The sequence below is a fragment of the Cavia porcellus genome, unplaced genomic scaffold (genome assembly GCF_034190915.1).
Source record: "Cavia porcellus strain 051 isolate PalLab524CR breed Dunkin Hartley unplaced genomic scaffold, mCavPor4.1 scaffold_21, whole genome shotgun sequence".
Lineage (NCBI taxonomy): Eukaryota > Metazoa > Chordata > Mammalia > Rodentia > Caviidae > Cavia > Cavia porcellus.
The window spans coordinates 64,848,303-64,871,826 of record NW_026947504.1 but is presented as its reverse complement, the minus strand read 5'-3'; the positions used below and the strand labels follow the sequence as shown (position 1 = coordinate 64,871,826).

Below are 23,524 nucleotides of genomic sequence, written 5' to 3'. Positions count from 1 at the left end.
GTGGTGGCACATGCCTATAATCTCTGTACTTGGGAGGCTGAGGCAAAAGGATCATTATGAGTTCAAGGCCAGTTTGGGTTATATAGTTCACAACCAGTCTTAACTACATAGCAAGAGCTTGTCTCAAAGAAACAAAACAACTACAACAAAAATCCAAGTGTTGCTGTTGACCAAAACGTGTGGTTTTTGAGCTGCAGATACCTTACCTGTAAAATTGGGTGGTTGTGAGTAATGGGAAAAATCTGTACAATTTAAAGTTCACAATAAATGTTCATTTATATTTTTTATATTGTCTTGACATGACATCTGAAAGGACTTTCCCTAGCTTTTTAATTTTATTTTTCATATTTTTCCATTTTCTTGTTTGTGGCCCCTGTTTCCAGTATTTTGATAGAATATTTAACCAACTTAATAACTCTCTCCAATCTGTAGCAGCATATACCATTCATTCTATCCTCTTTGCTTTGATTGTCCATTTGCCCCTTTTGCTAGCCATGTGCCTGCCTTATTTGGTATTTGTATTCTTTCATCTGTTTTTCTTAACAACATATATAACTATAATTTCCTTTAGGTCTCTCCTATGTCAAGTTTTAACTTTTTAAAACTTCATTCTGATCATTCTCATTATTTCCCCTTTGCTTAGAAATTTGTCCTTAATAAATTATGACTTACAGAGCCTAAGATTTGAGGCACATTCCTATTGCCTACTCTCAGTCCCAGAACACGCACACAGACACACAGAGCCTATATTTTTGTAAGTCTTCCCAACTGTAGATCTATTGATCTATTCCTTCTTAACAGTGTACATTAAAATCATTCTACTTGTGATACTTTTTAAAAAAAAAATACTTAAGGCTGTCATGCTCTCTCTCCCCACCTATACACACACAGATTGAACCCAGGGCCTAGTGTGAGTATACACACACAGATTGAGTCCAGCCCTTTTTATTTTGAGGCAGGATTTTGCTTAGTCACTAAGTTACTCAGACAAGTCTGGAACTTGTGATCATTCTGCCTCAGTCTCCCAAAATGTTACAGGCCTGTGCTGCTACATCCCTGCCTTTTAAAATCCATGTTTGAAAACTTATTATGCAGCTTTACAATAACCTTAGTATGTAATATAGATGGATGGTGTAGTGGAGTCTGATGGCATCCATTTGAGATCAGCCTGGTGTTTCATTCAAGTGATGACACAGGCCTCAGCTAGTACAACGGTATTAAGGATGATTCTGAAAGTGTAAGAAATATTCAGGAGGTTAAATTGTCATGATTCTGATTGGGTGTTTTGTCTGGGAGAGACAAGGGATGTAGACTGGCTAAATGTTTCAGCTACCAGTGGACATAAAGAGGTTTATGGTGATATACTTTAGAAGGCAGTGAAATGTGCAAGGAGAGAAATGTAGCAAGCAGTTGGCTATAATGAGGTAAAATTCAAGACAGTAAAAAGTGGTCATATAGATGTGAGGTTTATAAAATTTGGAGGTAGTTAATATATCTAAGTAAGAATTTAGCTGGGCATGATTCACAAGCCTGTAATCCCAGCGCTTTGGGGGCTGAGGCAAGAAGATAGCTGTATTTTCAATGCCAATCTGGGCTACATAGTGACTTTAAGGTCATGCTAAACTGCAAAGCAAGACCCTGTCTCAGCACTACCAATAAAAAATTTTAATATAATTTATTATTATTATTTTTGTTTTTTACAGTCCTTCATTACAGTTTGAAGCTGCTTGGGCACTAACCAATATAGCATCAGGAACTTCTGCACAGACTCAAGCTGTTGTACAGTCTAGTAAGCCAGTTAAATTCCTTACTTTGTGAATTGTTAAAAAATGATGGCAAGGAAGTGCTTTGTTACACATTGAATTTTATCTTATAAAACTTTTAAACTGGTAAATTTTATGTTACTATGATGATTGATATCTTTTCCATAACTATCATTAATCTATCATTGGACAGTTTAAATTACGTTTACCTTAATAAGGACTTACAATTATTTGATGTGGTAACAGGAACTGACATAGCCCTGTAATAAAATTCTAGTTTGATTTTAGTTGTAACAGAATGGGAACAGATTTTAGAATACAGCTTTAATAGAAATTAGGTAAAATTTAGTTAAATCCTTTGTTTTTATTATTTCTTTACTGTTTTCTGTTTCTGATAAAAGATGCTGGTCTTCTGTTTTACAGAAATGATATGAAATTAGTTAAATTAAAAATGGTTCAGTTGAAACTTCCACATGTTGCTGGTGGGAATGTAAAGTGGTATTGCTACTTTGGAAAACAATTTTTAGGTTAAACATAGTCACCAGGTGACCTAGCACTTTTCCTAGGAGAAACCAAGAGAGATGAAGTATGTCCACACAAAGAATTACATATACCTGTTCACAGCAGCACTATTTATGAATAACCCCAAAGATCCATTAACTCATGAATGGATAAACAAAATGTATGTTCAATGGAATACTATTCAGAGGTCAAAAACGAAGCACCAATGCCTACTACATCATTGTATACCATTGATGAAAAACAGTATACTAAATGAAAGAAACCTAACAGAAAAACTACATTCAGTGTGTATTGGTCTGTTTCCATTGCTGGGACAAATACCTGATATGCACAACTTCAGAGAGTGAAGATTTATTTTGACTTGCAGTTTCAAAAGTTTCAGTCTGTGGTTAACTGGCTACAAAGCAGCAACCTCATGACTGGAGGATGTGGTAGAAGAAAGTTGCTCACCTCAGAGCATCCAGGAAACACAGACGAGAAAGAGCCAGAGAAGAGAGACACTCTTCAAAGGCATGCCCCTGCTGACCTAATTGCTCCAATGGGTGCCCACCTTCTAATACCACATGAACTAGGAACTCATTGGTGGGTTCATCCATTCATGAGGTTGGTGCATTCATGACCTAATTGTCTCTCTTTGCCCCACTTTTGAACATTGCTTCATTGGAGATCAAGCCCTCAATACATGAGTTTAGGGGATACTACATGTTTTTCCCGTAATGTGGTATGATTTCATTTGTCTGAAATATGTAAAATAGGTAAAACCAAAAAGACAGAAATCATTAATGGTTGCTGAGAGCTGGGAGAGTAGGTAGCAGAAGAGCAAATGAGTGATTGCTGTGGGTTTGAAGTTTTAGAGGGATGTTAGCAATGTAAAATTGGATTGTGGCAGTGATTGCCGGGACTGTATAAACCCTAAGAACTACTGTGTCGTACACTTGAACAGATGAGCTCTGTTTGTTTAAAGTATGGATTTTAATAATGTCAAGTAAATAATATAAATAGTACACAGTTATACCAGCAATACCCTAAGGATAACTCAGATTTGAAATTTAAGAAGGAATTTAGCTTATCTTGGAAATGAGTATAAAGTCATATAAAGAATAAGGATTATACACTATTAATTCCAGAGTTTAGGAAGCTGAGGCAAGAGGATTGCAAGTTCAGGTCAGCACGGGCAGTTTAGCAAGACTTTCAAAATAGAGTTTTAAAAGGGCTGAGTTCAATGCAGATGCTCTGGATTCAATCCCCAGTACCACCCAAAAAACTTATATGTTTTTATATATTTTATATATACAAATACATATATTTTTAAAGATATAAAATAGGCTTGACATGAGATATTTTTTTTACAAGATTGACCCAACAGCCTCACACATGCTAAGCAAGTACTGTGTGCTAAGCTATTTTCCCAGCCCAAACAATTACACTTGTAAGGTTACAGATTGGGAGTGGAAACTCTGTGTGTGTGTGTGTGTGTGTGTGTGTGTGTGTGTGTGTGTGTGTGTGTGAATTATAAGACAGATTTCTTGCTGCCTTTTTGCTTTTTTTTATTTTTGTAAGTAATGATATAATAATCTTTCGGATTCTCATACTATTAGGGGCAAATACTTATAATAATTTTTAAGGTAAAGATACTCTTGCGATATTTATTTATCTAGTGAACTATGATGGAGGCAGCAGCAGTGTACCAGACTCTGTAATCAACTTATGTAGGTTGAAAGCTATGAACTCTAGCATTTTGCTTGTATAAATATTATGTTTTCTTTATTACAGATGCAGTACCTCTTTTTTTGAGACTTCTCCATTCACCACATCAAAATGTTTGTGAACAAGCAGTATGGGCTTTGGGAAACATTATAGGTAAGTTGCTGTTAGATTTAGAAAGACCAATTAAGAATCTTAATTAATACTTTTTTCTACATTGGCATAGCCATTGCATACTATGTTTCCTCTGAATTTAATGCAGGTTGAGTGTATTCTCATAAATACTAACTTACAGTGGTATCTCATGAGTGTGAAAGGATGTAGCATTTGTATCAGGAGTGACAGGTTAAATCTGTGTTCCTCAAATTAAAAGCCGGAGAAACAGCACTGGATGTCTTTGAGTAGTGTTGAGGAAACATAGAGCATCAGTGTCCCAACATGAGCCATTGCATACATTTCAGACTTTCTCATCCTGAATGTAATTTTTTTTTTAAATAAAATTTTCATTTCTGTAGGTGATGGTCCTCAGTGTAGAGATTATGTCATATCACTGGGAGTTGTCAAACCTCTTCTGTCCTTCATCAACCCCTCCATCCCCATCACCTTCCTTCGGAACGTCACATGGGTCATTGTAAATCTCTGCAGGAATAAGGACCCCCCGCCGCCTATGGAGACAGTTCAGGAGGTAAATGGAGAATCGCACGGCCGGGTGCTACATTTCCCTATGTTTGTGCTTTAGGTGTTCATTCACAGGGAGTGAAATAATGCGTATGCTGATTTCATTGCAGGTATGACTCTTTAAATAATGTACTGTGTATACATGCCTGTGAAATAAAAGTTGAGTGTCTTGGTAATTTGTGAACAAATTACGTTCATCTTAATGTTTATTTTTTTAACTGACTATTACAAGAAGAAAACTTAATTAGAAATTAAAATAGGAAATACAACACAGGAAAAGAAATACAGGCCAGGTGTGGTGGTGTATGCTTGTAATCCTGCACTCAGGAGGCTGAGGGAAGAGGGATGCTGCAGGTTTAAGGCTGGCCTGAGCCACATAGTGAAGGCCAGCCTGAACTACAGAGTGAGAACTACAGCCTGATTATAAAAAAGAAAAAATAAATAAATATAAGAAGATGGAAAAAATTTCAAAAGTTTTTTTACCTCATTTCATTGTTGGTGTAGTACTAAAGGGTGAGGTTGCTACAAATAGTATATGTAAATACAAATATTCTTGCGTTAAGAATATTTGCATTATTCTTAACTGCATTAAGTCCAGTTAATTTCTGACAAAATTAGTGTTCTTAAAAGTGTAATATACTTCATGTTAAATCTACTAATAAAGTGAAGTTTTTCGATTTACAGCTAATATGTAAACGGAGCTGAGTATTTTGAGTTTATAAAACTATTACGAGGTTTGGGAATACAGCTCAGTGATACTTCTTGCCCGGCATGTGAGATGCCTTGCGTTCAATCCCCAACATGGCACGGGGTTTCAGTCTTTAAAAGCCTTTATTCACTTGACTGTGTAGAGAGTTATTGATAGTAATCCACATCTTTAGCCAGCATCTACTACCTTTTGTTATACGAGGGTACTTAGCATGATACCCTCAGAGTGATTTTAAATCTCTTCCACATTTTAAAAAAGAGTTTTGTAAGGCCTGAATTCAGCAAACCAACCATTGTATTTTGTAATTTTCTTAAGTAAAGCTGAGTTCAAAACTTTAGTATTTGCCCGAGTAGTTTATTAAATAAAGTTTTTTTTACTTTAATGAGGTAAGTGAGACAGTGATAACAGTTTTAAGAGCAACTTTTCTTATAGAGTTACAGTTATATATTTAAATTGCCATTCTTTTTCACTTAATGTTTTATGTCTTATAGTTAACTTTTTTTCTTTTTTTTTTTTTAAATAACTTTTTTTTCTTTAAGGTACATTAATCTCTGTCAGATTTATTTGGATGTTTTAATTGGACATTTGAAAATATGCTTGGAGTTTTTCAGATTGAATTTATCGTATTTTCATTTTCCTAGTAGACATTGAAACAGATTTAACATTGTTTTCCTTGTCCTACAAACATATTTATCACTTTGTGTCAGTATTTTTTACAAAGATAATGTCAGTCAACTCGTGTGTCATTCATTGCTTATCTTCTTTCCTCAGATTTTGCCAGCTTTATGTATCCTCATATACCATACAGACATAAATGTAAGTATAGTGGAAGTTGACGTGTGTAATTTGCTCTTTATTGAACCGAATGGCTTTTAAGTTGTCAGACTGTTATTTTATCAACTTGTCAAGCTTCCACAGCATATGAATAGTTTTTGGAAATGGAGTTAAGGTTAAATAAGATAATAACTTAAATCAGCAAAAATGCTAACTTTAGAGATACTATCACATATGTAGTTAAATTTGTGTAGGGCGTAGTTCCCTCTTACCCACATTTTTACTTTGTACAGTTTAATTTACCTGTGGTCAGAAAATAATTTTTATTTTTTTATTGTTACTGTTCTGTTTCATCATTAGTTAATTGATCTCTTCTTGTACCTAAATGTGAGTTAAACTATGCAGGTAAATACGTATAGGGAAAAATAAAACACAGTATATGCAGGTTTAGTACTGTCCTCAGTTGCAGTCATCTTCTCAGAGTCTCAGAATGTATCCCTCACAGACAGAGGGGAACCAGCTACAGTGTTTTGTTTTTTGAGGTAGGGTCTTGCCATGTAGTGCACTCTCGTCTTGAACTCACTGTGTGGCCTGGACTGGCCTCAGATGTATTGTGATCCTCCTGCCTCAGCCTCCTGGGTGCTAGGATTACAGGTTTGTGCCACCATGCCCAGTTTCTTTCCTTCCTTCCTTCCACCAGGAATCGAACTCAGGACCTCACATTTGCCAGGCAGGTGCTCTGCTGCTGAGCTAAGTCCCTGGCCCCACTCCCAGATTAGAGTGTTTTTAAAAAGCTAATATTTATAAAGTGGTACCAGTTTATAAAGCAGTAAGTATACCGTAAATAAGATCCATAGCTGTGAACTGAAACAAGGCCTGTGCTCTTTCAGACCATGGTTACATGAGCATGCCACATGATGTAAAGCATAGCAGAGGAATGACCAAAATTCTAGAGTATGAAAGCAGAGATGATTTTTCCTAGTAAACCAGAAAATTTCACTGAGGAAGTCACATTTGAGATGAGCATTTAAGGAGCTGTTGACAGAGATGTCTAAGATAATATACATAGTGTTTATTGAGTTTAAACTGTGCCGGCTGTGCTTTAAGCACTTTGCATGTGTTAACTCCTAATTCTTAACAAAAATCCTATGGAATTGGTGCTGTCATTTCTCTGTTACCATTCTTATTAACATGTATTTAAGTACTGAGGGAGTCAAATGACTTGTCTAAAGTCATGCAGCTGGCACAAGTAGAATTTTAAGTTGAGAAAATGATTTCAGGAACTCAATGAAAGATGGTAAGGACCACAGAGATTATAGAGAATATGACATGTAGATAATAACTCAGTACATTTGATACAGAATTAGTTTACAGAACTTCGAATCCTGTGTTGAAGAATTTTGGTTTTATGGGGGAAAGTGGGGTTAAAGGAAGGGTAGGGGAGTAAGGGAAAAGAAGAGTCAAGCTGTATCATGTACAGCCACAAATTCCCTGTGATGAATGCAGTTATTATGTATACCTAAAATGTACCAATAAACTTAATGAACAGTGATTTTGTCTTATGAATGTAGGATCATAGAATAGTTTTTGTAGAACAGCACACAGGTGTAGTTATTTGTAGCAGAGTAGTTAAGAGAGGAGTGTTAAGAGCTAGATAGAGCTCAGCAACATAATGCCTGCCGGGCAAGCGCAAGGTCCTGAGTTGGATTCCTAGTTCCAACCCACACCCCGTCCCCACAAAGAGGAGTGTTAGCCTGGGTGTGGTGGCACACGCCTGTCATCCCAACATTTGGGATACTGACCTGGAGGATTGCTGGGAGTTCAAGGCCAACCTGAAATGTATAGTGAAACCCTGTCTCAGAAAGACCAAAAAAGGAAAAAAAACAAGAGTATTTTGAGATATAATATAACATGGAACTTGTTACTCCTCTGTGACAATATTACCAGGAAGCAAAAGACAGTACAGATGTAGAGTTTATCAGAATCTAAGGGATTGATTAAAATACAACATTGAGAAAGATAATTCTGTACTTCAGAAAGGACTGAAAATAGAACTCTAAGGAATTGCTTTCAGTTGAACAGAGGGAGCCAGGAAGAATGAGCAAAGGAGTTTATAAACGTAGACTGATGGAAACATAGACTATGAAACATAGGGGGAAGATGTAAGGCAGAAATTTATCAGGTTCTAGATCATACAGTTTCTTGGGTACTACTTTGCATTATATGTCTTTTTTCTAAGTCATATAGCACTAAAAAATAAATGCTCACATTTGTATTTTGGCAAGTTACACTAGTTAAGGATAAAACAGGTTTTAGGAGAGATTAGAGTTGGTAAGGCGAATAAGTAGTAATTTTGTGGTAGGGACAAGAAAAGACCAGTGATAGAGCTGAGGAATTAGCAATAGGAAGGCCAAGAGAGACTTGAAAAATGCTTAAATGGTAAATTTGCTAGATTTGATAAGGATGGAGCATCTGGTACTCTTGCCCTTTTGATGTTATTCATTCATTGCCTGTGATGACACAATTTTCTGTGTCATCCAAAATCTGATATAAATTAAGTTTATTTTGCTGCTGTTACAAATGAAATTAACCAACTGTGGCAGATTACATGTTTGATAAGACTTGATTATTGGTGATAAGTCTGTTATGAATCCCCAAGTCCACCTGTAGGTGTGATGATTCATTGGAAGGACTCACAAAAATCAGGAAAGCTGTTATACTTACAGTTTATCCCAGCAAAAAGCTACAAACTAAAGTCAACAAAGACAAAAGGCAGAATGAGTGGGTTTCAGGAAAAACCAGATACAAGCTTCCAGTTATTCTCTTCCAGTGAAGTCGTACAGACAGCACTGGATTCTCTCAGCAGTGATGCGCAACAGCAGTAAGAAGCACTGCCAGCCAGAGCAGCTCCTGAGGCTTGCATCCTGGGCTTTTGTTGAGCATCAACCACATGGCATGGACAATCCACGTGACTGACCTTAGTTACGCAGGAGAGTTAGACAAGTACAGTATGGCCCACAGAGCAGGAGTCAAAAAGAAGTGTTTTCTATATAAACTGAATTGTTGGCGTAAATTATCTCGTGCAACCCATAGTGTCTGGTCCACAAAGCAAGTGTCAGGCTCAGCCTGCCTCACAGGAGTTGGTCAAGGGCGAGTCCTGTCTTTGTTGTTTTGAGGCAGGCTATTGCTTTGTAGTTCAGGCAAGTCCTTTAGCTGAGCAGTCCTTACTGCAAGAGATTTTCCTGTGGCTCAAATGGTATAAGTTTTCAAGAAGATTGTTAAAACAGAAGAAACTAGGATGGCCCCAGTAGTCTTGTGCTGTGAATTTAAATTTTAAAAAAGATCTTTAGGAACATTTTTCATAAAGACCCAATATATTAGAAACAGAATTAAAGAGGCAGGAGTATGCACTTGCTATTGTAGAGGTCCAAGACCTGCTGTACCTTAACATCTTCAACCAATCTGAGACACTGTCATGGAGAGCCCACCAGCATCATTAATGACCTCAGTCTAGAAGCTTTGAATATATCATTATTGAAACTCTGTATATTATTTAAGAAGAGACTCTGTGTCAATAAAAGGGGCTATTTAATGAAAAAAAAGTTTTCATTTAGTAGTCTAAAATATCACAGGGCAAAGTGGAGTTCCACATTGCAGGATTCTCGTTTTGTATATACATGCTTGTGCATTGCTGTGTTATTTTCATGGTAAATTCGTAAAAGCAGGATTGTTAGAGAGTGAATGCTATACTACCAAATTCCCTGATTTAGGAGTCGTGCCACTTCACCTTCCTAGTAACAAGCAGCATACAAAAGTGACATTCTACATACATAACTCTTTCCTAAGAGTGTTACATCTAAAATTTTTGCTAGTCTGATAAGTGAGAAAGGTAAGATAACTGCCACTTACTGGGGTCAGCATGTAAATCGATATCTTTAGTGCTAAGTTAACACATAAAATATAGTTCCTTTTTGTGTTATCACTCCTGACATATGTATTTGAAGCATTTAAATAAGTACACCAGTGAGTTACTCTTTTTTCACTTTCTGTAGATTCTTGTAGACACTGTTTGGGCTCTGTCATACTTGACAGATGGAGGGAATGAGCAGATACAGATGGTTATTGATTCAGGGGTTGTGCCATTTCTAGTACCCCTTCTGAGCCACCAGGAAGTGAAAGTTCAAGTAAGTAGCTTTTAATTGTTTCTTACCTACATAGATTGTTTGCTATAACTGGTGTTTTTATACAGTATAGCCAGGCTTCAATTAAGTCAATTAGCACTGATCCTCAGGCTTGCTCTGGTCAGTCTCCTGAGTGTGATTTTGTGGATTTCCAAATGTTTCTCATGCCTAGATTATTTACTAATCAGTTTCAGAACCATATAACTGATTGTTTTTGACTCCTTAAACATACCTTCTAAGAACTCCTTCAAGTATTCTGCTGTCACTTCAACTAGATAGAAATAAAATGATCATCATCTTCCATAAAACTTGCTTGCAGTATCACCTTTCAATGGACAGCCTGTTCTAGATTAGATTCTTTGATTCCTTTCATTTTACATTCTTTTTACCAAGTGTTTTCAGTTCTTTTCATTTAGCTTTCAGATCTGTTCTTGTCTGTCTAGAGCCACTGATTTAGTTTAAGATTTTTCTGTTTCCCAGTAATTTGTAACAGCTTCCTAACTATACATCCTGTCTCTGTCCAACTATGATTAGGGGTAGGTGACTGTTAGGTCTGTTAACCCCACTTCTGGGAAAGTTACTTTTTAGATGGGAATATGTGCTCATTGGTAATGGGGATGAATAGTTGTTTTTAAACTGGGACCTTAGATTTTTTTCATTTCACTTTTCTTTTTTAAAAAAATCTTTTTTTAAAACAGTTTTCTGGGCAGATTTTCCACCAATTTTCATTTTTTTATAGACTATTACTTGTTTCAGAATCATTCATTATGGTTATTGCTTTGCATAAGGATGAAATAAATATTAATCACTTGCTCCTTACATTTTTTACATTTTCTCAGGATTATGAAAAACAGAGAATCAATTTTGTGACAATCGAGTAACTTCTAAAATACTGTTTTTAATCCCTAACCCAGACTGCAGCACTCAGAGCAGTTGGCAACATAGTGACTGGCACTGATGAGCAGACCCAGGTTGTTCTCAATTGTGATGTCCTGTCACACTTCCCAAACCTTTTATCACACCCGAAAGAGAAGATCAATAAGGTAAGGAATGTGTAATATCCTACCCATTACATTTCTTTCTCTTGAATATCTGATTTTTTTTATTTTATTGGTATATAATATTCAAACATTTTTTTCTTCAAAAACATTGCAATTAAGATGAGAATTGTCTTAAGGTAATCTATAGTTTTTTGTTTTAACTTTTTTTTGCTTCCTGTAATGCTAGTCTCATCATAGGATTTTAAAATACATTTTTAGATGAAATACATTTTTATGAATTGAACAGTATCAACACTTATTAAGTTAGTAGCCACTAGTGAAGGACATTCAAGCTTTCCACTCAAGTAGCTAGTATCTCTTTAGTCAGACAAATCATTTAATATGGCACAGAAATAGAGTAGACTCTAAGATGAAGTACCAAAGTTCCAGAATTATAAAAAGTTCCTCTTTGTAAGGTTTCAGGCTTAAAACAAATTTATTAATAGTTGTGTAGTCTGTAATTAAGTACTTAAATCTTTTTAAAGCTGGTATATTTCACATAACAAGCTTTCAAGGTTTGTCTATTTAGTAATATTCATCAGAAGTTCATTCCTTATGGCCGAATATTGTGTCGGATGTGTGTTTCACATTTTGTTTATCCACTCAATGATTGACACTTGGATTATTTTTAGTCTTTGGTTATTATTATGTATAAAGCCAGATAAATAGCTGTATGAATCTTGGCTTTCATTTCTTTGAATAGATAGCTAGAAATTTCTGAGGCATGGTAATCCTGTGGTAGCTTTTTGAGGAACCACCAAAATAGTTTCCAAGATGGTTGTACCATTTTAGATTTCTATCAGCAGTATATTAGATTTCCATTTTCTCCATATTTTACCAGCATTTGTTTTCTATTTTTAAAAAAAATTATAGACATTCTAGTAGGTGTGACGTAGCATCTCATTATGTTTTTAATTTATACTTCTAATGCAGTTTTATCTACCTTAAAATGCTCCTTCCTCAAACCTATCAGAATTGATCATTTTTTTCTGTGTTGTAATGTTTATATAATGGCTTGAGTATAATTTGATTTGGATTCTTACAGAGAAGTGTATTATCAAAAATTGATTTTTATGAATAAATCTGTTCCAATGAATGCAGAGAAGCCAGAGACACTCAGGCTCTGGACCAGTTATTTTTACTAAAGAAATTTTAATAATATTGATGATTTTTATGACTGAGTATTATATTCTATAATTGGAAAAAACTGAGAAATAAAAAGGCCAGACAGATAAACATGTAAAGACGTACGAGCCTCCAGAGAAGGCATCACCGGAAGAAAAAGGTTCATACAGTTAAATACTCGGGGTCAACAAGCAGATAGTTGCTTGAAAAATTTTTCACTTTAAGAATTTATGTTACTTACACCATTACAAGATCCTGCAGGTAGAATTTACTAACTTGATTTTTTTCCCCTTAGCATTTTACACATTCAAACCTACAAAATTTACAAGAAAAGTAGCCATGAGTGGTGGTGTATACCTGTAATTCCACCAGTCCAGGAAACTAAGGCAGGAGGATTGCAAGTGCAAGCCTACCCAGAGCAGCTTAGCAACCTAATGGGATCCTGTCTCAAAATTAAAAAAATAGGGAGATAGAATTCAGTGTGAAGGTCTGGTTTCAGTTCCCTTTACCAAAAAAAGGGAAGAGAAGAAAGGACATACTTACATGCTTTAAACACAAATTCACCTGTTGTTAACATCTTACCACAGTTGGATAGTAGAATAAATTTACAGTTCATTCTTTCAGTTGTGCAGGACAAAGAAGATATACATTTGACAATAATAATAAAAAACCTGTTTGTGCTTTGTAAATCCTTTAATGTTATATTAATTCAGCATTTGTTATATGGGCCCATCCTAAACTAGTTAGATGCTTAATTTTATTAGAATGTTTGATGATTATGTTTTATGGATAGCTGTTTTTGGAATAAAACAGTTTATCCTTATTACCATAGTAGTTTTAATAATATACTCCAAAACTCAGTCCTATACTTCTGCCTTTTAGAGACAACTAATGGGCAGAAATGTAAGCTATATGAATGGAAATTTTGGTCTGTTTTATTCACTGTCATATCACCATTGCCTGCAACAGTGGTGGCAAACCTATGGCATGCATGCCACAGCAAACTGTTTATATCCTTGCAAACTCTAAAAGGTTCACCATCACTAGCCTAGAATAGTATGTACTTTACAGTTGGCTTGTGTGAATGGGTAAATATTTATGGCACACAATATTAGGGATGGAAGTTACTGCATAATTTATTTAAATGGGCCATCTTAGACAACTTAATCAGTTTTAAATGTAATCAAATAAAACCGTGCCATGTGTTATGTCCAATTATAGGAAGCAGTATGGTTCCTTTCCAACATAACAGCAGGCAATCAGCAACAAGTTCAGGCTGTGATAGATGCTGGATTAATCCCTATGATTATTCATCAGCTCGCTAAGGTCAGTCATGTTATATACTCATCATTTATTCTAATCTGTTATAACTAAGAAACTCTTAATAAAGAATGTATTTTATGCCTTTTAACCTTCAGGGGGACTTTGGAACACAAAAAGAAGCTGCTTGGGCAATTAGTAATTTAACAATAAGTGGCAGAAAAGATCAGGTAAGTCTGGAAAAAAAGCAATAGTCACTGTTGTTTTTGGAAAGCATGCTAGCTTCTTATGTTTAGGAACCACTAATTGTTTTTCATTGTTACTGTATTCTTTGTGGGTAAAAGATAGTCACAGAAATAAAGTATTTCTTCTTTGTCTAGGTTGAATATCTCGTCCAACAGAATGTAATACCACCATTTTGTAATTTACTGTCAGTTAAAGATTCCCAAGTGGTTCAGGTGGTTCTAGATGGTTTAAAAAACATTCTGATAATGGCTGGTGATGAAGCAAGCACAATAGCTGAAATAATAGAAGAATGTGGAGGTAAGAATGGATTGAAGACAAGTAATTGGAGCGCTGCAGCTCTAAAATACTGATTCCTTTGAATTTAGTTTATTAGAAAATCACTAGGTTACAGAGTGTTATTGAGTGATTAAAGTATATGCTGTTGTTTATTTGCTGTACTAGCGTTCCAGAGGGATTCTCCAGGACTGTTATTTCCCAGTATATACAAACTGGTGGTCATAGTCACCTTCCCTGGAGATTGGCATTATGTTTTAGGAAACACTGATATGTATTGGGTTCATTTTCCAGTGCTACAACAAAATGCCTGAGTCTAAGTTCTTAAAAGAAAGAGATTTATTTAGCTAACAATTTTAGAAGCTGAAAGTCCCAGACAGGGTGACCCCATTTTTTCAACCTCATGGAAATGTCATCATGGTGGAACGCATGCAGTTGTTTCACCATAAGAGTCAATTTGTAACTTCAAGTAGCTGTTGCTTGGAGTGAATAGGTTGGAAATACAGATGAAGGCATTCTCTGATTATTGCTCTGAAAAATTAATTCCTCTGGTTTATTATGATTATGGACCTAAGAATTCTATTTTACTTCTTTGAAAGTTTTTCAAATTTAAAACTTCATCTTCTGTTTATATCAACTATTTTCTAAAAACTTATTTTCATTGTTATATATAAAATAATAACAAAACAAAGAGAAAGATTTTTTTTTTAAACCACTATATGAGTTTGTCTGAGTATATTAAATCAGTCTGGGGAGATCACAGATGTAGTACTGCTACTAAGTTGCCATGTAGCCTGAAATAAATCCCTTGCTATCTCTCTGCCACAGTTTTTAAAATCTGTCTAATGGAGTACTGAGGTGTGTTTTAGTCTGCTGGCTTCAGAGATCAGCATACTTTGAAAGTTTTAAGGAAAAAGAAATTAGTAGAATGCTGACTTAATAGGCGGGGAGTGGGGAGCTGTTCTGAAATTCCTAAGATTTTCCCACAATTGGAAGGTGCCCAGTTTTTACCCAGCCCACTATGAACTGAAACCTCTACAAACTGTGAGCTTAAACCTTTTTTAAAAAGTGGACATACTTTTGATGATTATTATTTTAATTTTTTATCAGGTTTGGAGAAAATTGAAGTTTTGCAGCAACATGAAAATGAAGACATATATAAATTAGCATTTGAAATCATAGATCAGTATTTCTCTGGTGAAGATGTAAGTATATTTTAAATATGGTGTGTGCATACAAATTAAAACATAAATTTACTAATTCTTTTATCATTAATATTTCTTAAAGTTTATATTATATTTCTATTAGCTACTCCATCAGTCATTTTTCTAAAATACTTTGTCCAAGACTTAATTACAAGGTATGGTTTTAAATTATAAAAACAGTTCTTGTGTTTGTAATCTGTTAACTGGGAATTAACAGTAATTATAGAAATAATGTATGTTTAGATAGGTTAAATAAATCTGTAGGTACAGGAACTTAAAGGAATGTTTTTAAATGTGTGTTTAATTTTAACTTACTAAATTTCTTAATAAAATTATTACTGATTTACCTAAGTATTTTCAAGTGATTGTTCATACAGAATTCTAAGAATAAGAAAATTAATTTAGCTTATACCATAATTACAGAATTCCACATAAGAGCTTTTCCTTTCTTTTTTAATAGATTGATGAAGATCCTAGCCTCATTCCTGAAGCAACACAAGGTGGTACTTACAATTTTGACCCAACAGCCAACCTTCAAACAAAAGAATTTAATTTTTAAGGTTAATTGAGTGCAGCATCTTGCTCACGTTCAACATGAAGCACCACCAGATGGCTCCCAAATGATAAGAAAACAACAGCAACAAAAGGCTCCAAAACATACATGCCTCTTCGTTTTGATGCTTCTAAGCAAGCCATGTCTCAGTCACTTTGCAGTTGCCAAAAGTCACTCTCACATGGACTGTAAATGCATATGCATGATTTCCTAAACTGTTTTAGAATTCTCCATAACAGTCTCAACTACCCTGTTTTCCATTCCCTGGTGCCACATGCTGACAACTGCAGTCTCTAGGTTAGGATAGTGGTGGCATGTCAGCTGCCCACTGATATTCCTTTGGAAAATGGTGCGCTGTGGATCAAGACACTTTGGTATGTTGCATCTTCACATGGAAGACTAAAGAGGTGCAGTATGATCTGAGCCTCCATCATTATCCTCCACAAACATATTTTCATATTCTTTATTTGGAAGACTAGATTTTAAAGTACAAGCCAAATGATTTTCATTGGTGGAACTGACACAAAGTAACTTAAAAACAGAAACTTGGTTATTGATTAAACAGATAAGTTTTAAAAAAAACAAAAAACAAAAAAACCTGTACTTCATATACCAGTAATTGATGTGTTTATTATCTGCCTCAGAAGCCAGGGTTGGAGGAAGAACTTTAGATACGGATGGTGATGCTTTCGCCGTTATACCTAATTTTTAAGAACAGCAAGCCCTATTTGACCACTCACTTCAGCCTGTGTGTTCCTGCTGTTTTGAATTAATCAAATGCTGTGCATGGTATTTTACCTGAGCTGCAACCTGTTACAGACTTGAACTTCTGTTTCAGTTGAAAGCAAGAGTCCCTGACTACAAAAGAGACACAAAAACTAAAAAGCAAAAAGAAATTTAAAAGCAAACAAAAACTGCAAAGATCTAAAAGACTCATTGGTGATGTTAAAAGAAAAAAAGTCTTGCTTTCAGCTTTCAGGAGTTAATATTTTTTGTTTTAATTTGATAATTGGATATGGTTGATTTATAATGGGTTTAAACTGTGGAGCTTTCATGTTTACTGTAATTTAGTCTTAAAACATTTTTTACTAGTAACCAGTGCTTTTGATAATGTGGTTGGCAACAAACCAGCAATTAGTGTTATAAGACTTCATTGAGTATTGGGGAAGTTACTTTAGATCCTACTCTAAAAGCATTGGCACATATTAAAAAATTCAAACAGGGATCTGTATAGAAGAATAATCTGTGGTAATTTATAAGCTTAATTTGCAGTAATCTTTTAAGTAATTCTACAAAATCTGGCATTACTATGAAAGTCAATGCTTTTGGCAAAATATCTGACCCAGGTATTAATGAACAAATATGGTTTTAAAATTTTTTAAACTAAATAATTTGTGCTGTTGCAGAAATAGTTTTGTTGCTCTTGTTTACTGGGTATAATTTCCCAATGTATTGATGTGAAGGGATAGAAAATCTAAACTAATTTAGTTATCTGATGGGGGTGTATTTACTGTGATGAAGATGAGACAGATTCCATCAAAGCTTTACAAATCAGCTGGGGTGTTTTCACTGATAAACAACACATAGCAGGTGTGCATCATTTACAAATATATGTATCTGCCAAGGTGGAGCCACTTTAAAGAGTGAGTTTTGTCTTGTATCCAAAGTGGATACAAGCGTATGTTTAAACTGCAAGATTTTTACTTGCTAGAGAATCTGTTTTAATATAGTGGTTTGGCCTCTGATTATTTATAGGTTTTATAAATTTTAGAATCAATTTCTCTTTAAGGTGGCTCAGATTTTTCAACTCTTGTGCACATAAAATTGAGTTGAAGTTCATTGTGCCTTTTTTTCTTTATCCAAATTTGTGTTAAAGCTTCATATGGTAACTGCATCCTGTTCAGGCACTACTGTCTAGATTTTTGCAACTGTGTGGTGTTCACTAAAAGAATAACAAAGCAAATTAAGGTCACAAACTTCGGTGAAACCCTTCAAGTCCAGATCTTCTTGAAATTGTAAATTGTCCCCCTTTCAGTTTAATTTCTTCCAGGCTCTCCATACATAACTGACAGTTACCTTTTAAAACTTTTGCACACGTCCAGATTAAAATTGGGCCTCAACTGTGATGATTCCTATTTCCTCTTGTGTTTTAAGTGCAAACTAACATTTAAGTGAACATTAGCATCAAGTAGTGCAGACGTATGTATGCATTTGCTTGATTCAATCTGTTGTGACCTTACCAGTTTTTAATTGGGATTGCACCATTTCATAGGTAATTGAAACTAAAGTATATTGCTGCACTTTTAAGTTTTTAAAAACAGTGTTTAAAAACTGCATTGTTTTTATTTTTTTTAAACTCATTTGAAAAAGACTAAAACCTTCTTTCAAAAGAGGCATCTAAACGTGTTCCTAATTTTGTATATGGGCTTAGGTTTTGTAACCAATAAAAAAAAGCTGCTATCAAATATGGTAAAACAGCCACTTTTTTCTGAAAATAGTTGTTTAGCTTTGTTTTCTGTGCATTGCTTTAGATTTGGAATTATTTTCCACATACCAACCACAAAAATCATGAATTCTCTTGTGTTTTGATATCCCTTTCTAGCTCTAACAAACAGCAATGACCAGTAACTACCAGAGAGCATTTTGTGATAAATATTGGCATAACAAAGCATTAAAAACCAAGTGATTGGGGCTGGGGATTTAGCTCAGTGGCATAAGTGCCTGCCTTCAAGCAGGCAGTTGTGAGTTTGATCCCTGGTACCGATAAAAAGGAAAAAGACCAAAAAAGAAAAGAAAAGAAACTAAGTGATTTCTAACCATACAGTGCTGGCTGGTATCTTGAACAACTGGACCATGCTCACTGGGGCTGGAAAAGATCGTTGTTACCACCTCCTAGCTTCTGGAGATGGCCAGCAATCTTTGGTGTTACTCGGTTTGCATCTGCATCATTCCATTCTCTCCCTGTGTCATCACAAGGCCTCTCCCCTTATGTATCACAGATTTAAATACTGTAACTTAGAAAAAGGCCATTTATTTAAGATGTTATGATTATGGTTTTCATGAAACAAAGCAAACTTAAAAGATCCATGTAACCCTTAAAACCATGTAACTTGTAACAGAAAATAGTAATTGAAGTAAACCTGAAAGTTTTAACCTGTTAGATAGAAGTTGTGGCTTTAAATGAAATCTTGGATTAATTTTTAAAAAGCCAAACTTTTAAGTATAGAAATATTTTTGTATAGTGCCACTTCAAATTATTTTTGAAAGAAATCAGTACATAAGTAAATAAATGTGATAGTATTTATATAATCTTTCTATCATTTCCTTCAGAAGGGACATCCTTTTTCAGGGAGTTACTTTATCATTGTAGGTAAATTAGACAACTAGCATTCATAAATGAAGTTTTTTAACCTTATTGAACTCTGGGGAATTTAAATCTCTTTGTGGAATGAATAGAATTAATATAAATTCTGTACATTAAGCTGAATCTTAAATTACATGATCCAAAGATGGTATATACCTACCACTTATTTGTCTGAAGCTTAAAAAGATCTCCCTCACCCTGTTCCCCTTTTTGCCTCCCTTCCTCTCATACCCGTATGTCAAGAGAAAGTACTTGGTGTAAATGTGGGGATGAAATTTATTCCTACAATGTATTTGCTTATCTCAACTAACTTTGACTCATGCTAGGCTTCTCAAACTCAGTATGGACATTTTAGTCTGGATAATTCTTGGGTGGTGTTTATCCTGTGCATTGTGGAATATTTAAGCAACATCCCTGTGACTAGCAAGCACCCCGCGCTCCTCCCCTCATGAACACAATGAACAACGCCTTTAAACTTTTCAGATGTCCTCTGGGAGCTGAAACTTGGTTATGAACCAGGTTAGTGTAAATCCAGTCCTGTAGAAGACTGCTCAAATAAGGTAGCCTAAGTCATGACTTGGTTGTTACATACTGACAGACTTACCTCAGAGTCATAACATAAAGAGGAAACAAAAATGTACCTTTTCTTTATTCTAAGGAAAAATCACAGTTCATCAGTGGAAACTGTGTCTGTTGCAGTTCAGTGGCTACAAATAGGAATGGGGAGTAGCTAATCACTCTATTAAATGTATACTGTGGCTAAAAACAAGGTATGAAACAGTTACATGTATCCATTGCCCAAATCTTTTCAGTACTAACCTGTAGCAATGTTTTCAAATACTTGCTTGAAGATCCTTAAGTGCTAACAGGAAAGCCGGGACTGTACTAGGAAATTCTAGCATTGAACTATCACTTCTTCAAGCCTTGTGAGAGTCTGGCTACCATAAGAAATTTATACGTCTGTTACTAATTGATAAGGAGAATTGGGTTGGAGGGCACAGCTCAGTGGTAGAGCACTTGCTAGTGTGGGCAAGGTCCTGGAATGCATCCCCTGCACCCCACAAAGAAGAAAAAGTGGGGAAAGGGCAGGGGAGCTGTTGCTGAGCCATACCTGCAGGAAGTGTTCCCAGCAGGAGATTTCTTCCACATTGGCCCCTTCCCCACGCTAACAAATTGCCACCCACTCTTTGAGTACTCTTTTCCTCAAATTTTACCAAAGATATATTGGGTCTTACGCTAAGAAATATATTAAGCCATAAAATAAGCATGAAACATGTTCATGGCCAGCAATTTTACTAGATGGTCATTTTTATGGTAACAACCTAAGTGGTATAAAGGAAGGTATACATTTTATATAATATTTTAAAAATAAAGTCAGATTTTTGAGGCAAGCCATTTTATTAACTAGAGATTAGAAAAACTTAGGCAAATGAAATATCTCAAGGAAGCTTGTTCTGCTTTATTCACTAGCTTTAGTTTTAATGTTGTGTTTTAATCCTGAATAAAAATCACTGTTTAAATGTCCATCATAAATTAATCCTTTTGATTGGGACAAGATTTTTTGTATGTCCAGATAGAAAAAAAACTGGTCAGTTACAGGCTCCCTCCTTCAGCCAGAGCAATGCCCAGTGTATTGCCTCTTCATTACAAAATCTAGTTCTGTCAGCACATGCACTCCACATCTCCCAGCAAGAAAAGAGTGGTGCAAATAGTTCCTGGGTAGTTATCTGGACATTGAATCCTAATGTGGAAAGCTTTGAGTTACTTTATCAGCTTCATGATTAATTTGTGATAAAGCAACAGCCCCGGCTTACTCATTTTTTGTTTGTTTTTGGTAGTGAGGATTGAATCCAAGGCTTGTTTTGTTTTGTTTTTTTGAGATAGGATCTCACTTGCTAAATTCCCGGGAATGGACTTGAACCTGTGGTCGTCCTCTCAGCTGGTATCACAGGCCTGCTCCACCATTCCTGGCCGTTAGCTGTACAGACCTTTTCAGTATCTTCGGTCTTTTCAGACGTTTATGAATAAACACTTTGAGCCTTTAGAAACATGCAAATACATATTTATTGAACTCCCTATCCCATGCCAGATACTGTGAGGGCACAGAATACTCTTAAAGGTTGTAGGAAGAGTGAAAGTTTATGGTAAATAGTAAGAAAACAGTGTACAGTGACACACAATAGAAGGAGTTAACTTGATGAGGAAAGTGGTCATCAGGCTGATGGGGAACCCTTAAGTGTCAGCCCTGTTAGGAGCATCACACAAATGCAGACTGAGTCCCAGCAGCTCAAGTGAAGGTCTTATTCACAGGCAGAGAAGCTAAAATTGCCCAAATAAGAAAAAGCCACAGTTTACTTGGATAGACTGACTGGGAAAGCTTTCTGGCGGTGGTAAAGAGTGTTCAAAGGCCATGTGGGAAGCACCGTGGCAGGCACTGCAAGGAGCAAAAGCAAGTCAACTTTGTAATGGGAGGGTCGAGAGGGGCAGGGAGGGACCCAGAAAGGAGAGCCCACAGCCTGATGAGTCATGCAGAGGATTTCTGCATTCTAAGAGTAAGGCAGAATTGCTAAATGAGTAGTGACAGAATACTTTTTAAGTAAGGATCATCAGTAAGGAAAGAAAGGACAGGAAATGCCCTTTGGGCTTAGCGAGAGGTCACTGGTCACATCGTGAGTGTACTGTTGGTGTCTGCCACCGAAGCACTTGGTCCGTGAAGTGCGTTGATGAGAGATGTTTAGCCACTAACACGAGTTGATGGTGCTGAGCTGTTGGCAGCAGGGCACGGAAGTGTCAGGAGGGTTCTAGGTTTCTGGATTACATCTCCTGAGTCGATGGAAGCAACACGAGATGGGAAGAGACTTGACACCAAGTGGATGGGTGATGAGCACGGGCTTGTGTGGTGAATCCAAATGGCGCAGGGCACTTGGGAATGTCTGGAGTTGGAAGGGGAGTCCTGAGCTAGGGACGGGTCCAGAGAGAGTCTCTGCCTATTTGGATGGCTGTTAAAGTAGGGGGTGAAGATGAGACTCACCAAGTTTGGGGTGAGTTGCAGAGTTCCAACGTTTATTGGGCTTGTGGTGGACAAGCCTTCAGCAGAAACTGAAGTGATGGGTCAGGGATACAGAAAGAAAGACCTCTGTGCTTTCTCAGCTGATGTTTCAGTGCCCATACTGCTAAGCGGTCACCCAAAGTTTGGACATGAGCTTTACTTTGCATTTAGTGATCCAGAGATCACTGATCAACTCAGGTGAAGACAAAAATGAGTAGAAAGGACGGAACATGAAGACAATGAATCAAATCATTTATTTTGGTTTCTGCTTTGCTCTGAGGGCAGGGTGAGAATGTGAGAAAATTGGTTGGGAAATGAAATTGAGAAATACAGTAATTACACAAAGAAGAGTGATCACTGGTCTACGCTGCACAGCATCTGCAGCAGGATTAGCCGTATGCCTTCTGTCGGTTAGACACTTAACCTGCTACAATTAGTAGCAGCTCTCATAGATGAAAGGGTTACAAGCTAGTCACAACCCCTGGATTTGGGAAGCTTTCTATTGGTAAGAGACTAGAGGTAAAACAAAAATATTTCATCTGATGGTGTCTGCTACATAAAATATTTTCTTTTTCCTTTTAAATAAAATTTTTAAAAATATTTATAGGAACTGACTAGGGGAAAGGGTTTTACTTTGTTTTTGCGTTTGTTTGTTTTTGAGACAAGGACTTGCTGTGTAATCCAGGCTGGCTTTGAACTCACTATGTAGCCCAGGGCCTCGAACTCATGGCAGAGTCCTGCCACAGCCTCCCAGGTGCTGGGATTACAATGCACCACTACACCTGGTGGGGAAAGGGTTTTGAACTTGTGTCTCCAATAACTTTTTAAAGTTGTGGTAAAATAAACATAACAAAATTTTATCACCTTAACCATTTTAAGTCATAGTTCAGTATATTAAATATACTCACATTATTTAATATTGTATATTTAAGTACATTCACATTGACTATATTCAGATCTCCAGAACTTTTGCATCTTGCAAAGTTGAAATTGTCCATTAAACAACCCTTCTCCTCCCCCAAACCTCTGCTACCCATCAGTGTGTCAATTTACTTTAGATGCCGCATATAAATGGAAT

At 36.0% G+C, this 23,524-nt stretch overlaps 1 protein-coding gene across 1 annotated transcript in view; it reads left to right on the top strand.

The window, feature by feature from the left end:
• The window catches only part of Kpna3 (karyopherin subunit alpha 3), a 67,817-nt gene extending 49,319 nt beyond the window's left edge, over positions 1-18,498 (top strand). The window contains exons 7-17 of the mRNA XM_063232808.1: positions 1,704-1,789; positions 4,059-4,145; positions 4,505-4,674; positions 6,148-6,192; positions 10,203-10,334; positions 11,246-11,374; positions 13,718-13,822; positions 13,915-13,986; positions 14,137-14,299; positions 15,386-15,480; positions 15,941-18,498. Coding sequence (XP_063088878.1) covers positions 1,704-1,789; positions 4,059-4,145; positions 4,505-4,674; positions 6,148-6,192; positions 10,203-10,334; positions 11,246-11,374; positions 13,718-13,822; positions 13,915-13,986; positions 14,137-14,299; positions 15,386-15,480; positions 15,941-16,039 — 1,183 coding nt within the window. The 3' untranslated portion in view covers positions 16,040-18,498. The remainder of the gene's footprint in view (positions 1-1,703; positions 1,790-4,058; positions 4,146-4,504; positions 4,675-6,147; positions 6,193-10,202; positions 10,335-11,245; positions 11,375-13,717; positions 13,823-13,914; positions 13,987-14,136; positions 14,300-15,385; positions 15,481-15,940) is intronic.
• The last annotated feature ends 5,026 nt before the right edge of the window (positions 18,499-23,524 follow it).